The sequence below is a fragment of the Protomyctophum parallelum genome (genome assembly GCF_964188405.1).
Source record: "Protomyctophum parallelum genome assembly, chromosome: 8".
NCBI lineage: Eukaryota > Metazoa > Chordata > Actinopteri > Myctophiformes > Myctophidae > Protomyctophum > Protomyctophum parallelum.
Window position 1 is genome coordinate 18,034,834 of NC_139703.1, and position 18,376 is coordinate 18,053,209.

Here is an 18,376-nt window from a genome sequence, read left to right on the forward strand (position 1 = left end):
TAAGTTGAACGGAATATTTTAATATAAAAAATAAATTAAAAAAAGTGTTCAAAGATGAAGCAAGAAACCTGCATGCTGGTGATGGTGGTGGCGGCAGTACCTGTTTTCCGTGTCTGGAGGGCACTGTTTTCGCAGCACCTGGCACATTTTGAGGGGGAGGCTGCGGGGCTCCTTGGCGTCGGCAAGGAGGGCAGCGTCGGCCCCCCTCTGGGGCGTGGAGGGGGGCGAGTCCCAGGGGGAGAGGGACGCCCCCGGGGAGCCCGAGTTCTTAAAGAAGGCCGACATCTCCTTGATGTACTTCACTGGAGGGAGAGAGAAGCGCGATAACCCATTTTAGACCTGAGGACGATTCTACAAAATGTCTTCCAAATTCTGACAGTTTTCTTGAAAAACCCCTATGTTTCTATGTCAGTGGTGCTGAAACAATTTCATGTCAAGGACCCCCAAAAATCATATGTATTTGGCTGCTGACTCCCCCATCTGAAAATATGTTGTTCCAGGGACCCCCTCCAGAAGCAAAGATTTGACTTAAAACGTTTGTTCTGAAAGAATATATATTCAAAGATTTGCACTCAAGACTTTAAAAAAATAGCAGACCTACAAGCTCGTAGCGCGGCAAGCACTACGAGCTTGTAGATCTGATATTTTTCAATAGCTAAAGTAAAACATAATGCTTAAAACACCAAAAGGGGTTCCCGCAGATAATGGGATAAGAGATGGGGGAGAGAGAGACATGAGGAGGTATAGAAGAGAAAGGGTGGGGATGGAAGAAAGGGGATGTATTTTGAGATGTGAACACGGTATTGCCTCTGGGGGACATTGGGACATGAGTAGCAGTACGCTGTAGCAGGGGGTTTTATGATGGGAGAGAGAGATAAGCGCTGTGGGGCAACGACGGACAACTTTTACCAACAGTTCTAAAACGGCAGAGGGAAAAACTCCTAAAGTCACATCCTCATTTCCACGCCAGCCACAGTATTAAAACATAGTTACTATAGCAGCTTATTCTGCTTTCCTCAAACTTGTAAGCAAGAAAGGTTTGAAGGCAAGACGAAATATAAGCAACACAAACCTATGATTTACCCTATATGTGTGTGTATACAATATAATAATCCCTATATACTTTTGTTAACCCCAAGCGTGCGCGCGTGTCACACACACACACACACACACACACACACACACACACACACACACACACACACACACACACACACACACACAATAACACACACTGCACACACACACACAGAGTGGGAGCTCCAGTATAGCCTGCGGTATACATAGTGGTTTTGGTGAGACCAGCGTTGTGGTAAAAATAGCCCAGAGGACACGGCAAGGTATGAGGCTAAAGGCTGGACGACGCTGCAGTGCTCTGGTTTCACTGGGAGTGTGAAGAAGGAAGGACTCCTCTCTCTCTCTCTCTCTCTCTCTCTCTCTCTCTCTCTCTCTCTCTCTCTGCAGGCCAGGCTGCAGCAGCAGCCACGGGACAGCCAGACAGAGGAGACAAGAGAACACAGAGGGGGGCGCTTCCAGTCCCACCAAACCCAAATTAATAACCTGGGAACGATTCTACAAAATGTCTTCTAAATCATGACAGTTTTCTGAAAAAAACCTCATGTTTCTATATCAGTGGTTCTCAAGCAGATGGCGCTATGAGCAGATGGCCCGCGGGCCGCTAATTGGGGAACCCTGGCGTAGCGCAATGCTACGGAAGAGGGCGGTGTGGAATATAATGCAAATGTATTCATGATACGATCATTTTACAACATTCTACTTGACCCATGGCTGGTAGCTTGGTATACTGTACTTCACTTAATGCTGCTATAATGAAATTATCTCAACATTTTAATGACCTTTTTGGCCGCAATCTGCATACAAAGATGTTCCTAGAAGCTTTAATTGTCATTGGTCGCAATGGCTAACCAATCAGGAAGTAGACAGGCAAATCGACCAATGACAAAGCTTCTAGGATAAGATTTGAATGCAATTGCGGCCCCTAGACGTGTCACAGAGACTACGGAGATATAGTGGCCCTCTGGAGTGAGTGTGGAACTACAGTATAGTGGCCCTCTGGAGTGAGTGTGGAACTACAGTATAGTGGCCCTCTGGAGTGAGTGTGGAACTACAGTATAGTGGCCCTCTGGAGTGAGTGTGGAGATATAGTGGCCCTCTGGAGTGAGTGTGGAGATATAGTGCCCTCTGGCGTGAGTGTGGAAATATAGTGGCCCTCGCATTGTCAAAGTTGCCCACCCCATCACCCCTCCATTCTGTCCTTTCTGCTGTTAACAATCAGCAATATATTGACAAGTGGTAATTTGATACAATGCCCCCCCCCCCCCCCCCCCTTAACCAGGACCACTTATAGTTTGATCGTGGCAAACAGTGGATGTCTGAACAGCCACGTGTTCCATTCCATCTCTGCCACCTCAGAGCACACTTAACTCAACGCCTCCCTCATTACAGTTCACTTTGGATAATGGCGTCGGCTCAATGCACTCCATAGAAATATTATTTAATCCATTCAGGACGGTGAACCCCTTTTTGGTCTTTATGTTATACTTTACCTATTGGAAAATAGCAGATCTACAAGCATGAGCTTATAGGTCTGAAAAATCGTGAAAATGCGGCACAAATCTTTGAATATATATTGTTTCAGCGCAAACGTTTTTAACTCAAATCTTTGCTTCTGGGGGCTTTTGTTCCTGCCTGGAACAACATATTATCAGATGGGAGTCGGCGGCCAATTACAGATATTTTTGGGGGCCCTCGACATGAAAATGTTTGAGAACGACTGACATAGCAACATGAGTTTTTCAGAAAACTGTCAGAATTTAGAAGACTTTTTATTTATTTCGACGTCAGGCCTAAATGGGTTAAAGAGGCATTTCCACAGAGTCAGCGTAATGTTAATTATACCTCTGCGTCATCTCCATACTCTCTCTCTCTCTCTCTCTCTCCTGTGGCCTGTTCAGTGAAATAACCATTAACAATATAGCACAATATAAACAGAAGTCCTGTTTTCAAATTTTACTTGAGTAAATGTACAAAACGTATTGGCAGCAAGGGTTTTTTCCAAAATTCCAAAAGTAGAAAATTGAAAAGATGTTGAAAAGATATATTACTGAAAATGAGCACTTGTGCTCAGCTACTACCCTGGGTAAATAAAGTAGTAAAAAAACAACGAACTCCACTTTGTGTCTGTTTACGGCCAACTCTCTGACCACGAAATGTTAAGGTGTCAAATAAATCGCTGCAGATCCACTGTGAGCGAAGTGAAAGTAAAGTGATTCCCTAGCAGCAGCTCTCCTCAGTGGCATGTCGGTCGCACATGCCTTTCTGCCCCGACCCCTCCTTCCTCTGTCTCCGTCTCTCTGACCCCTCCTTCCTCTGTCTCCGTCTCTCTGACCCCTCCTTCCTCTGTCTCTGTCTCTCTGACCCCTCCTTCCTCTGTCTCCGTCTCTCTGACCCCTCCTTCCTCTGTCTCCGTCTCTCTGACCCCTCCTTCCTCTGTCTCTCTGACCCCTCCTTCCGCTGTCTCCGTCTCTCTGACCCCTCCTTCCTCTGTCTCTGTCTCTCTGACCCCTCCTTCCTCTGTCTCTGTCTCTCTGACCCCTCCTTCCTCTGTCTCTCTGACCCCTCCTTCCTCTGTCTCCATCTCTCTGACCCCTCCTTCCTCTGTATCTGTCTCTCTGACCCCTCCTTCCTCTGTCTCTGTCTCTCTGACCCCTCCTTCCTCTGTCTCCGTCTCTCTGACCCCTCCTTCCTCTGTCTCTGTGTCTCTTTTTTTTTTTTTTAGATTTTTTTTTTTTGCGGCTTACACCTTTTATTGATTTTTGAAGGGACAGACAGTAGGCTGACAGGAAACGGGAGAGAGATGGGGGGATGACATGCAGTAAAGGCCGTGTCGGGTTCGGGAGTCGAACCCGCGGCACACTGCGACTGGATTACCAGTCCGGTGCCCAGACCGTTACGCCACGGCCTGGGCTGTCTCTGTGTCTCTGACCCCTCCTTCCTCTGTCTCCGTCTCTCTGACCCCTCCTTCCTCTGTCTCTGTGTCTCTGACCCCTCCTTCCTCTGTCTCCGTCTCTCTGACCCCTCCTTCCTCTGTCTCCGTCTCTCTCCATGGTGTCACACAGACACGCATTAGTCCAGCAGGCTGGACAGTTGTCTGGGCTACCCTGTCGTATACCACACATTCCAACCTTCACATGGTTCTTAACCCGCTTATGGCCACCCTAATTAACAGTGGATTGTGCCTTCTACCTGGACTATTTAAAATGTTTAATTCGTCATTTTAATGCCAATAGAAAAATCCGTGACATACACACTATATCGCTGGACCCAAACTATAGTGAAAATAACCACTTCTTAAACATCTTTGTTTTCAAATTTATGGAATTTCTTAGATTTTCTTCATGAAATTACAGGGGGGGGGGGGATTCATTTTGTTTGTAATTCATGAAAATGTGTATGTGTTTTTTTTAAATGTTTTGAAATAGTAATAATTTACAGCTGTTTGGGAACCACTGCGTTAAGTCATACCACTTCCTCTGTGCAGAACGTGATAGGACAAGAGGTCTTAGAGGGATGGAACACACGAGAGAGAGAGAGAGAGAGAGAGAGAGAGAGAAATTGCTTTCTATTCTCAGCCGTCTTGGGGTTTACGTCCAGCATAGTAAATATAGCCTCTTCCAGCGGACCTCAAATTTGAGGTCAGGGTTGAGACAACGTTACACACATGACGTCACTGAACGTCCGTCCACCTCCGTGAACGTGCTGCAGTTCCACTTTCGGCCAGTAGGGTAGTAGTGGCAGCTTCAACGTTGGGCCAATCCGTTCTGGATGCCGTGTGTGTGTGTGTGTGTGTGTGTCTCACTCGGGACACACGATATTCACAGAACAAAATGTGTCTTCTAGTCAGTGTCGAAAACGATGACGAAAAAAACAAAAACAACGACAAAAACCATTTTACACTGAGGAAAACTGAATAAAACATGAATAAAGCTATGAAGACTAAATATGACTAAATGTAAGTCATAGTTTAACCCTAAACCCTAAACCCTAACAAATAAAAACTAGACTAAAATGTTAGGCAGAAGAGAGAACAAAAAGATAAGTCACGAGACAAGAGACACAGATCTACAAGCTCACAACGAGACAAGAGACACAGATCTACAAGCTCACAACGAGACAAGAGACACAGATCTACAAGCTCACAACGAGACACAGATCTACAAGCTCACAACGACACAAGAGACACAGATCTACAAGCTCACAACGAGACAAGAGACACAGATCTACAAGCTCACAACGACACAAGAGACACAGATCTACAAGCTCACAACGACACAAGAGACACAGATCTACAAGCTCACAACGACACAAGAGACACAGATCTACAAGCTCACAACAAGACAAGAGACACAGACAAAGAGAGAGGGAGAGAGACAGTGTTTTCGTCGACTAAAACTATGACTATGACTATGACTAAATATACTGACAATTTCATCAACAAATAAAAACTAGACTAAAATGTTAGGAAGGGACTGGTGGACAAGAGACCCAGTATAAGTCATTTTACAATTAGTTGCATGCTGAAAATAGCAATCTACAAGCTCACAACGTGTCACAGCGTTGTGAACTTGTGTGACATTACGACGGCATCAAGGCCCGCCAAAATACATTTTAGTTGACTAAAATCTTACGACATTTAGTCGACTGAAACTAGAATAACACTAAAACATTCCGGGTGACTAAAATGTGACTAAAACTAAATTAAACCTATTCAAGAGACTAATGACTAAAACTAAAATCTAAATGTGCTGCTGCCGAAAACAACACTGGAGAGAGAGAAGCAAAAGCTGAGCTGGGTTCAACCAGAAACGTTGCCATGGCAACCTTCTATACAGACTAACAGAGCTAAAATTAGCTGAGATGGCATTGTTATTACTTTATAGCTTATCTGGCAGCCTGTGGAGCTACTTCTGTGTGTGTGTGTGTGTGTGTGTGTGTGTGTGTGTGTGTGTGTGTGTGTGCGGGCACACGTCCGTGTATGTGTGCGCGCACGCACACATACTTTGCTTCTGCAAAAATCTGCCACTAAGCTTTTCTCGTTAAAGTCTTTACATCAAATCCTCGCCGCCACACATTTCCAGCCGATTCAGTTTTTGACACACAATTCACTTAACCCCGGTTTTCTGAAGCTTTTCTCCTGCTGAGTTCCCCCGGCCTGCTTCCGAATCACCGAATCACAGAGTGCAGTGTTGTTAAACTATATAAGACGCCCGCCGTGGATACATGCTGGTGTGTTGAACTGCATTCACCCAATCCCCCTCATTGTGCTAGTGCTAAATAAGCAAGCCACGCTGCTATACTGCTCCTAATGCCAGTGGTACCAAGTACATTTACTTAACTACTGTAATTTTGAGGCACCACATCTCAGAGGCAAATATTGTTCTTTACAAGTGTCCCTTTAGTTTAGTGTTCCAGAGGTAGACAGACAGACAGACAGACAACTAGCTGGGCACCTGGGTGTGGTGAACTGGACGCCCCATGTGACGTTGCCTAGCCAATAGTCCCCCCCCCCCCCCCCCCCGCGTTACCGTGGGAGCGCCAGGAATGGCATTTCATTGGACAGTGACCTCAGAAGCACGCTGTTGACTCTGTATGCTCTGTTAGGCCGAGAAATGTCATTCCGCCGACGCAAAAAACAGTTGCACACGATGAGAACAATATCAATTAAAAGTCGATGTGCATGTTGGAGGACACACACACACACACCCTCACACACACACACCCTCACACACACACACACACACACACACACACACACACACACACACACACACACACACACACACACACACACACACACACACACACACACACACACACACACACACACACACACACACACACACACACACACACACACACACACCCCAATATGCCCTGAGGTTTCATTCTTTAAATGTGTGTGTGTCGTACTCAAATCTAACTATAGGCTTATTATTACCACACAGGGATAGAGACTTCTTTGTTCTTCTATCTGCTCTGACATTTCCAGTGGTGTCTAACCCACATTATGTCGTGTGTGTGTGTGCATGCGTGCGTGCGTGTGTGACTGCGTGTATGTGTTTGAGCGCATGCGTGTCCTGTTCATTACTCCCATGCGTGGTGTTCCATGTGTGCTCGTACTGCGATGAATAGATTAACATCTTTCCACCCTCCCATTTCCTGTGTGTGTGTGTGTGTGTGTGTGTGTGTGTGAGAGAGAGCACGGAATGTGCTCAGCTGATTGGCTGAGCACAGAATGTAAGATGATGTATGATGCTATGATGCTAGTGTAACTAGAAATGCACTCTGTCGAGCAGCCAACGTGCACCTTGCACACGAATGGGCCATGCATAGCCTACTTGTGTGCGAGCAGAGCACGCCATGAGGTGCGCTCACCACTGGCATAACCGCTTCCAAGAAAAACTGGTATATTATATATTTCCAGGGACCCCCAGAAGCAAAGATTTGAGTTAAAAAACGTTCACTCTGAAAGGATATATATTCTAAAATTCGGGTCACATTTTCACATTTAAAAACGAAATAGCAGATCTACAAGCTCATAGCACGACACCGAGTGCCGCGCTACGAGCTTGTAGATCGGCTATGTTTCAATAGCTAAAGTATGACAAACTGCTTAAAACACCAAAAGGGGTTCCCGTTCAGAATGGGTTAACAACCGCCAGCTTGCATAACGTCCTGAGACTATAGGACTAAAGGCTACGATATGAAGGTCATCCGTGTTCGGGAAGTATGGGCGTCCAAAGAGAACGATACGATCTCCCACCACCATGCAACTGAGATGGACCCTTCCCCTTGAGCTACCACCTTCTTCCAGGAGAAGGTCTCCGGGTATAATCTCCACAGACCATAATAATACTTCAAGTTATAGTTGCCACCAAACGTATCCTTACGCCGGGGCTCCACCGGGCGCGTCAGCGTCGCGTCTCCGTCAGGGAATGTTCCCTTTTTAATCAATGAAGGGTGGCTCCACTGCCCGCGTTGCGTGACTGCATTCAAATTGCCCCGGTTCGTTTTTTGACGCACGCGACAGAGACGCAACGCGCCCGGTGGAGCCCCGTTGTAAGATATAGGGTGCGTTTGGAAATGCGCCCTGAACGCACTGGTGTGCTCTCTTGTCGTTCGTTTATTCAGTGCGCACCGGGTGTGCCGAGTGCCCGCACTGAGCGACCCTACCCTGAAGCTGGGGTTGTCCGGTGTGATTTGTGTGAATGCGTCACAGCTGTGGTCGTTCGTAAATAATGATATGATATGATATAGTACTTTGTCAGTTCACACTGAAATTTGTCTTGCGACACAGCAGCCAAGTATGCAGAACACATATACAAAACACAAAGAACAAGACAATTTACATACATAAAGACATGAGCAATATCCACCGCTTAGATTATCCTGTGGCTACTACATCTCCTGATTAAGCCTCAAGGTCGACTGGTAGACAAAGGACCTCTTTAGTCTGACCTTATTGTATGCTGGTACACCATATCTCCTTCCTGAAGGTAGCAACCTATATTCTCCATACAACACATGCTTAGTATTAGAGGTGATATTCCTTGCTAACCTTAGGATGCTGTTATCATATGTGGATGTATAAAGTTTCTGAAGTTGTTGTCCAACAATCTTTGAACAAATGTTCAGTTGTTGCAGCAGTTGTGACTTTAGGGCTGCAGACAGACATCCATACCAGGTGGTACTACAGTACTGAAGAACACTAACAGAAGTGAAAAACAAAAGAAGAATCCGTCTACTAGCACCGAAGGATCTTAGACGGCGAAGGAAGTTGATTCTTTGCTTTGTTTTCTTACACACTGAATCAATCTGATCTTTCCATGACAAAAGATGGTCTATTACTACTCCTAGGTATTTGTACGAACATACCTGGTTGATCGGTTCACCATGAATAGTAATGGGGGATCTGTGTATCTCTGGTGGTGTACCAAAAACAATCGCTTCTGTCTTTTTTGTGTTAATGATGAGAGCGTTGTTATCACTCCATTCAACCACCTTATTTACTCTGTGTTGGTGCAGTCCAGGATCACTGGAACTATCTAGGAGAGAGATCAAAACTGTATCATCTGAGTATTTTAGAATGTATTGGTCTGGTGTGTCAGTGCGACATTCAGACAGGCATTCCTCAATACGACAGCTGTCAGTATAGAGGGTGAAAAGTACAGCTGAGCTCACACAACCCTGGGGAGCACCAACATTAGTAGTTAATGCTGATGAGAGGGTTGTGTTCACGTTCACCCTCTGTACTCTGTTAGTAAGAAAAGAAGCATACCATACTGAACGCACTCAGTGACGTCACCGCCCACCACACTCAACAAACTGACCACATTCCCAGTGCGCATTTCGAACGCACCCATAGACAGAGTTACGCAAACTGCGTTCACTTCATGGGGCTTCAGTCCAATGGCGGCTCTCCTACAAAGACTTCTATTGAGAATGGGGACAAGCAACTGGGACAAGTCCTGGACCCGAAGTACAACAGCCCAGCTTTTATGATCTTAAATCCCTTTATTTGAGATTGTTTTGTAGTAATAGTACAACATAAACATTACAGAGACTTTAGTTGTTACTGTACAATACTTTAAAACAGTTGTCATGTTGCACACATGCTTAAAATAGCTCTTGTTTTCGCCGCCCTCGTTGAAAACATTGTATTTCAAACTCCAGCTCGTCTCAGTTCAGGCTGCATGAACAGAGCTTGAGCGCTCTGTTTCGGCCCCCTCTATATCGTAACTCTTCTATTAGGATGGCTCTGGTTCTCGCCAAACGGCTCTTCATTGTGGACAAAGGCTGAAGGACTCCTGGGAAGCAGTCCCTCTGGAAGCCGCTGTCAGAGGGACTCCTGGGAAGGAGTGGGGAAGGAGTGGGGAAGGAGCTCCCACCACAAACTCAGGGAATTTCCTCTCCCAAATATTAGTCTTATTTTGTTAGCGGCGCTAGCCCCTCCGCACAGTCTTGTCTGTCCGCACCGTAATATGAGCACGGAATGTGCTCAGCTGATTGGCTGAGGAGCACGGGAGTTGAAGTAAGATCAAGAGAGCCCGTTTTCATATCAGACAGAAGTTCACACAAATGTGATTTCTTTCCCCCCTCGTCGTCTCTGACTAACACTGGCAGTGTTAGTCCAACAGAGAAGCACTTTTTTCAGAGTCCTCTGAGTGATGTAGATAAGTTCATCATCCCTGCGGCCTCTCATCTCATTAAAATGGTGGACCGATGACAGCCCAGAGACACGTATGGATAGATGGATAAGAAGAGAATGAGAGAGAGAGAGAGAGAGAGAGAGAGAATGAATGAATGAGGAAAGTGAGATATGGTGGAAGAGCAAGAGAGAGAGAGTGTGAGTGAGAGAGAGAGAGAGAGAGATGTAGACGTGGAAGGAGAGAGAGGTCACGGGGCCACACTGAATCAGACTTAGACAAAGTCATTCCCGCGCCGCCGTATGCTGCACAGATATTTGATTACTTTGCATAGTGTGTGTCGGGAGAGTTAATTATCCCAATTCAAACATAGTGAAGAGAAGTTGAACAGGAACCGCAGGACAAGAACGGAGTGGAACGGTATAGGTTGGTTCAACCGGAAGGATTCTTTTCCACTAACGTTTTAAAAAGGTCATTTTTTCTCTCTCTCTCTTCATATTCCATCTCTGTCTGTCTGTGGATCTTTTTTTCCCTCTGAGCATTTCCCATTCAAAGTCCCCTGCCCCCCAAACACTCCCCAGCTGAACACATCTCCTCTGTGATTGCAATTTGGACATTTTCCCGCTAGGCTTGGTGAATATCATTGTACAGTTCATTTGAGATGAGACACTAGTACTACGTGATTGAAAGTGATGAAAGTGTCGAGCAGACTTTAAAAGGGCAGAAAGACAAAAGCAAAATAACTACTTGAACTACTTTGAACAAACTCACGGAATGTATACTTTTAGAATTTAGATGGATTTACACTTTGTTGCAGGTAGCGGAAAATAGCCAATCTACAAGCTCAGCGGCTCCCAAAACATCCAGCCCGTGACCCAAAACAGAAGTTAGATATTCGTCTGGGACCCAAACTAGTGAAAATAGCAGATCGCTATTTTCACTATACTTCTTAAATATTTAGATAATATATTAATATTTCGTGCATTTCCCGTCAGTTTAGCGTGTTGGTTGGAGAGAGTGAGAGAGCACGTGACATCATGTGACATCATCAGGAAATGGAATGGAGAATGACCTCAAACCCTATATAGATCTCCATATATGGAGCTGACCTGTTCTGACATTCCATATGTTGATCCTTCCCCATCCGTCCTTCGTCTTCGACGTCTCTCTTTTGACTTATACCTGTCCATTTAAACTCTAGACGGGCCCGTCCCAAAGTTATTAGTGCAGCCACGCCCGGCAGCTGGCTCAACAGGCCCAGCCCTCAACAAACCCTGTACACTGAATAATACACTACCCCCGCTGCCACCCTTAGATCTCCATATATGGAGCTGACCTGTCCCCGACATGTCAGAACAGGTCCTTGCCCACCCGTCCTTCCGGTTATGACATTCCTGACCTCAAGCTCTGTACACTCAAGACACGCTCCATATCATGGCCCATAGCACTTACCCTAACCCCTTAGATAGCATTTCTGTTGGCTTAGATAGCATTTGACACAGACTTATAGCATGTTATGTAGACAGCACTATAATTGTATTGTATATAGTCATAGCACGCCATAGTACATATGTATAGCATAGTAGTGAATATGTATAGTTTATTATGTATAGTGTATGTATAGTTTCATCATATAGATATTCCACTGTTACCTTCTTAGCTTACGCATGTTTCATGATAAATGCTTTTATGTGATGTATTCCCATGCTTTTGTTCTTGCCTAAATGTAAGTCGCTCTGGATTAAGAGCGTCTGCTAAATGCCTAAATATGGCCAGTACAGAATTTGTTCCATAATGTTGAAATTACCCTCCCCCCCACCCCCATGCCAAAGCGCCAGCGCTCGCCCAGAAGTCTGCCGTCTGCCGTCACCCATGGCGGACGGACGCGGACGCGCGACCTCGCCCTTTATTAATTCTTCTATTAATTTATTGTTTAGCAAAACGGATACACAGCATGTCAGCTTTCTGCAAATGTAACTACCCTTAGAGGCCTACTCTTACCTGCCATGATCGCTCTCTGCAAGTCAACAGGATATATTTGCCGGTCAACCTTCCTGGTCTAATTACATCTGAACAAAATCTATACATCTTGTGCACAATATCGTGAGACGGTTGTGGCTGACCCTGCAAAGGCTAAGCCAGTGATGTGGTGTGTGGTGTGTGTGTGTGTGTGTGGGCATGCACGCAAGCTGTGAGGCACCCATTTATCAAGGGCCCCTGCACCCATGGGCAGCAGAGAGGGGTTCAGAAGAGGCCCCCGTCCGTTAAGCAAACTGGTACGCCTAAAAGGACAGAGAGAGGAATGGGGTTTTGGGAGTTTAATAGAGCCTTGTTGTTCTGTGCGTTAATCCATTCCCTTGGCTGAGCCCCACCAGTTAGAATGTCCTCGTCATGGGCCAGTGGGTATGAAGGGGAAGAGAACCTCACAGCATGAGAGGTTTCAGAGCAGGGACACGCAAGTGCTCGTGCACGTGCACACAACAGTTAATCGAATTATTGATTAATAATAGACTTTAATAAATAAAAGTAAAGAAAATACATATATATTTTTTTAAATAGTGGAAATAGCCTATACAGACAATGTTCCAGTACGGGCTCCAATGCAGCCTGACACACACCAGCCACAGGTTCGATTCCAGAGCCCGACGACCGTTGCTGCACGCCACTGCCCGTCTCTCTCCTCGCTTCCCTGCTTCCTGTCACTCTCTACTTACTGTCCTATTGAAATAAAGACAGAAAAGACCCCCCCCCCCCAGTACTATAATGCCCAGTATACTAGTGAAGCTATAGTTCCAAAGACCCCCCCCCAGTACTATAATGCCCAGTATACTAGTGAAGCTATAGTTCCAAAGACCCCCCCCCCCCCAGTACTATAATGCCCAGTATACTAGTGAAGCTATAGTTCCAAAGACCCCCCCCCAGTACTATAATGCCCAGTATACTAGTGAAGCTATAGTTCCAAAGACCCCCCCCCCAGTACTATAATGCCCAGTATACTAGTGAAGCTATAGTTCCAAAGACCCCCCCCCCAGTACTATAATGCCCAGTATACTAGTGAAGCTATAGTTCCAAAGACCCCCCCCCCCAGTACTATAATGCCCAGTATACTAGTGAAGCTATAGTTCCAAAGACCCCCCCCCCCAGTACTATAATGCCCAGTATACTAGTGAAGCTATAGTTCCAAAGACCCCCCCCCCCAATACTATAATGCCCAGTATACTAGTGAAGCTATAGTTAGAAGCTATAGTTCCAAAGACCCCCCCCCCCAATACTATAATGCCCAGTATACTAGTGAAGCTATAGTTAGAAGCTATAGTTCCAAAGACCCCCCCCAGTACTATAATGCCCAGTATACTAGTGAAGCTATAGTTCCAAAGACCCCCCCCCCAGTACTATAATGCCCAGTATACTAGTGAGGCTATAGTTCCAAAGACCCCACCCCCCAGTACTATAATGCCCAGTATACTAGTGAGGCTATAGTTCCAAAGACCCCCCCCCAGTACTATAATGCCCAGTATACTAGTGAAGCTATAGTTCCAAAGACCCCCCCCCCAGTACTATAATGCCCAGTATACTAGTGAAGCTATAGTTCCAAAGACCCCCCCCCCAGTACTATAATGCCCAGTATACTAGTGAAGCTATAGTTCCAAAGACCCCCCCAGTACTATAATGCCCAGTATACTAGTGAAGCTATAGTTCCAAAGACCCCCCCCCCCAGTACTATAATGCCCAGTATACTAGTGAAGCTATAGTTCCAAAGACCCCCCCCCCCCAGTACTATAATGCCCAGTATACTAGTGAGGCTATAGTTCCAAAGACCCCCCCCCCCCCCAGTACTATAATGCCCAGTATGCTAGTGAAGCTATAGTTCCAAAGCCCCCCCCAGTACTATAATGCCCAGTATACTAGTGAAGCTATAGTTCCAAAGCAGTTGCGCAAACGTTTTTTTTGGCGTACAGTATTGCTCATAAATGACAGCTCCAAGAAAAGGAAGTGCTTCTTAAGAAAGCCGCAGAACTCTGGCATGTTTAGACTAGAGAGACATCTAAAGGTTTGCACTTATACTACAAAAACATAATCCCATTATGAAACTTAACGAGATGAATGATGCGACAGCTGGCCACCCGGCGCCCAGCGATCCAGTCTTTCATGTTGCCAAGATTGTAGAGCGTGTTGCACAAGCCATGGAAAAGACAATTATTTCTAATGTCAACTCGTTTTGATTCCCGCATTAGCATCTAGCGCGCTAGATGAAAGCGCAACTCTCTGGCAGTTTGGGGGTTGTTGTTGCAATCTACTTGATACAATCGTTGCAAATACTGAGCTGATGGTGTGGGTGTGTGTGTATGTGTGTCTGCGTGCGTGCATGTGTGCGTGCTTCAAAGTGTTGAACCACATACTAAGCAGTGAAGTTCCACTCTCTCTTTCTCTCTCTCTCTCTCTCACGCATGTGCGCATGTGCATGCCACACACACACACGCACAGTCACACACGCACGCACGTACACACACAGTTCAAGGAGACAGGAAGCAACGTCGTCTCCATTAATGGCAACTGCCAATTACGTCAAACATCATTTAGTTAAATGTGGACATTAGCAAAGCTTCCAAATATAAACACATGTAATTTACATTTCTAGCCAAGCTTCATAATGGCATCCTTAAGACGTTGGTAAGGAATGCCTCTTCCAGACTGTCGTTGAACGAACATCCTACTTCTGAAATGTTAAAACTCACACACACACGCACGCACGCACGCACGCACGCACGCACGCACGCACGCACGCACGCACGCACGCATATTATAAAAAAACTGAATGGGATGGCAATGGAAACTAAGAGTTGACATACAGTAGCACACATAGTACATGCATAAACTTTCCTTAATGATTATATCTGGATTCAGAATTTATTCATGATGGATTTTCTCTATTGTGAAGCGGTCAGGAGAATCCTGAGCATCCGCTGGACAGACAACAAAGCATTCCCGAAGGCCGGTGGTCCCCCAGCCTATAACACTGAGAACCTCTGTGTCAGAGTTCCCCTCCACACACACACACACACGCACACAGCGGACTGATCAATATCCTTTTATAGCTTAACAGTATGTGAGTAGGGAAAACAACAATTAAAAAAAGACCTGTTATCTCCTAATGAGACTACAACCTGTCTAATGACAAAATATTTGCATTTTGAAATACCAATCAGCAAATTCAAACGGATTTCAATGAGCTTCCCCCAATTAAACCCAGACTAAAATATGAACTCTTTCTTCTGCAGCGCGACACCATGACCGCTGCGCTCCACTCTGGCACCCTCTCTCTCGCCCAACAGTGTATTCAGATCAAAAGGGAACATCTGAAATTAAAATCTATGTGGAGCCATGTTAAAAGAGCACAGTCTTTATCTCTTTAGCTGAACAACTCACTTGAGATGAATATATTATGGGAGCCATGAGAGAGGAGAGGAGAGAAGCAGTAGGTTATAATGGTGTTGAAAACAAAAGGGGGGAAAGCCAGCGGTGTAGCACATTTACTTAAGTACTGTACTTAATTATTATTTACTTACTTATTAACTTTTTCTTTTTTTTTGGTATTTGTACTTCACTTGAGTATTTCCAATTTCCAATTTGGTTCCAAATATTGCACTTTTACTCCACTACATTTATTTGAAGAGTTTAGTTACTAGTTACTTTGTAGATTTTGCTTATCATTACAAAACGGTGAAAACTTATATGCAGCCCTATATACATTTTGGCCATTTGAAAATAGCCGATCTACAAACTCACAATGCGTCGCGACACGACGCATTGTGAGCTTGTAGATCTGCTGTTTTAAAAAGATTTGTATACATTTGAAAACTTGAAAAAATGGGGCATTCGGCACCACGATTACTTTTACTGCTTTTAAGCACATTTTGATGCCGATACTTTTGTACTTGAATTCCGCCTAGAAAGGAGCCTGATTTGGTGGTTCTGGCATCTGGTTAGGATGCCTCTCAGGCGTCTCCCTAGGGAGGTCCTCGAGGCACGTCCCACTGGGAGGAGACCCCGGGGCAGACCAAGGCACATATGGAGGGATTACATCGACTCACTGGCCTTGGAACGTCTCGGGATCCCCCAGGAGGAAGTTATACTAATGTTGCTCTGGAGAGGGAAGTCTGGAGCTGTTGCCCCCACGACCCGACTACGGATAAGCGGTTGAAGATGGATGGATGGATTGCAGTATTGATCCTTTTTTTTTTTTTTTACAAAACATTTGAGTACTTCTTTCCCCAGCACTGGGTAAAAGGTAGCTGGAGGAATGTGGTTAGTTAGTGAGTGGGGGGGCTGCAGGGGGAGGGTCTTGTTTTCAAAGTGATCATTATACTGTCATCACGAGAGAAACGCCAGAAGAAAAGGTTTTAATGAGGTGATACAGAAAAGAACGTGAACTTTGGTATAATAGGCCGACTGATATATCTTTTGGGGGGTGATTAGATATACCAGCCAGTTTGCCTTATTTTATGACTTCACTATTGGCAATTATGCAGCAGATTTGTCCCAAGTTTTTTAAGCACTTTCAACTTGGCATCCCTATTTTGTGCATGCTATTATGGGTTCAATTATAGCCCCAAATAGTAGAGTGCCGAAGTCCTGACGTCACTCGCTCATCCCCTGGTTCTGCCTGGTTCACGGAAGTAATTTCTCTATGGAGAATAACATGGGGTCTTCTTAAAATAGTTTCATATAAGCATTGTGGTCCAAAAATAAACAAGCTGTCTCAGTGTTATTGTCAGGGAGGTGTCTCTGTATCGTTTGCGACAGACAGTCACTCATATACGATACAGTCTGTTTCTAGTGAAAATTTAACCAATTCAGCAGCAGTAATAATAGCGTTTTCTCTCAGTCAGTTGATTCTTCATATCCATATGAGTGGAACGGCCGTGTGTTTATTTTTATATTTATATGGGAACTAGTGTCACACAATGATTCCACACAAAACAAAACAACAAAAACGGTTAGGTAATAAGGAATACATAAATCTATGCATTTATGTCTGTTCCAACTATATATATATATTTCTTATTTTCCTATATTATTGTGCATTTGTCAAAATGCTCTGCGTGTATAAAATATCCAGCAGACACAAAGTGATATGGTTTAAAACATGCCTGGTCACGGCTCAGTCATTTAGTTTGTATATAAAATAAACTTTCATATATAACGTGCGCGTGCATGTGCGTGTGGTACAATATATGTATTGTATTGTGTTTGTTAGGAAAATCGTGCACATGCATGTGCATTTACTGTAGGTCCAGGTCAATCGCTGACTTATATACTGTACAGTTATGGTACACAATACACATATTGCCATTTTGATGAATGCTTTAACCCATTCTGACTTGGGAACCAGTCAGTCTTTGTCAAACATTTTCATGTCAAGGTGTAATTGCCCGCCGACCCCCATCTGAAAATATGTTGTTCCAGGGACGACCCCAGAAGCAAAGATTTGAGTTAAAAACTTTCGCTCTGAAAGAATATATATTCAAAGATTTGTGCCACATTCTTACAATTTAAAGCTTGCAAGGTGCATGCAAGGTGCATTTGCGAAGCAACAGCTGAGACAGTTATGTATGCATTCAAAAGGAACTCAAATGTGATGTTAACGTTGTGTAAGTAGACTTAGAAATAAAACTAGTGTTGACTACTCATTACATGTGGCTCTTATTTTGAAGAGGAAGTTAGTGCACAGGAAGTCCATTTCAGTTGCTACTATGACACTTTCCCAAAGTTACGTGCTCTCCCCCACTAAAGTGTGAAATGAATCCATGATGGCTGCTGCAGAGATAGACTCGCACAACAGTATATACCTGTCACACTACACGTAAGTACAACTGTATGCCAGCTGCTGCAGGCCTTCGCCACAAAGATTCAATCATGACAAAAGTTGTCGTTTCGCCAGAAAGATTCAATCGTCGAAAGAAAATCGAGTGGAGACTTGACTATCCAGCCTGACTGTGGACCTCTCGAGAATAAAGCCACATGCGTTAGTGGAGAAAGTACTCGCAATGTTTACTTAAGTAAAAGTGCGGAATTCAAAATGTACAAAATGTAATACAAAAAAGTATTGGCATTGTGCAGAATGTTCAACTTTTCAAATGTATAAACAT

At 44.7% G+C, this 18,376-nt stretch overlaps 1 protein-coding gene across 1 annotated transcript in view; it reads right to left on the bottom strand.

The window, feature by feature from the left end:
* snta1 (syntrophin, alpha 1) overlaps positions 1-18,376 on the bottom strand; it is a 76,290-nt gene that overhangs the window by 8,625 nt on the left and 49,289 nt on the right. The window contains 1 exon segment of the mRNA XM_083771061.1: positions 101-302. Coding sequence (XP_083627187.1) covers positions 101-302 — 202 coding nt within the window.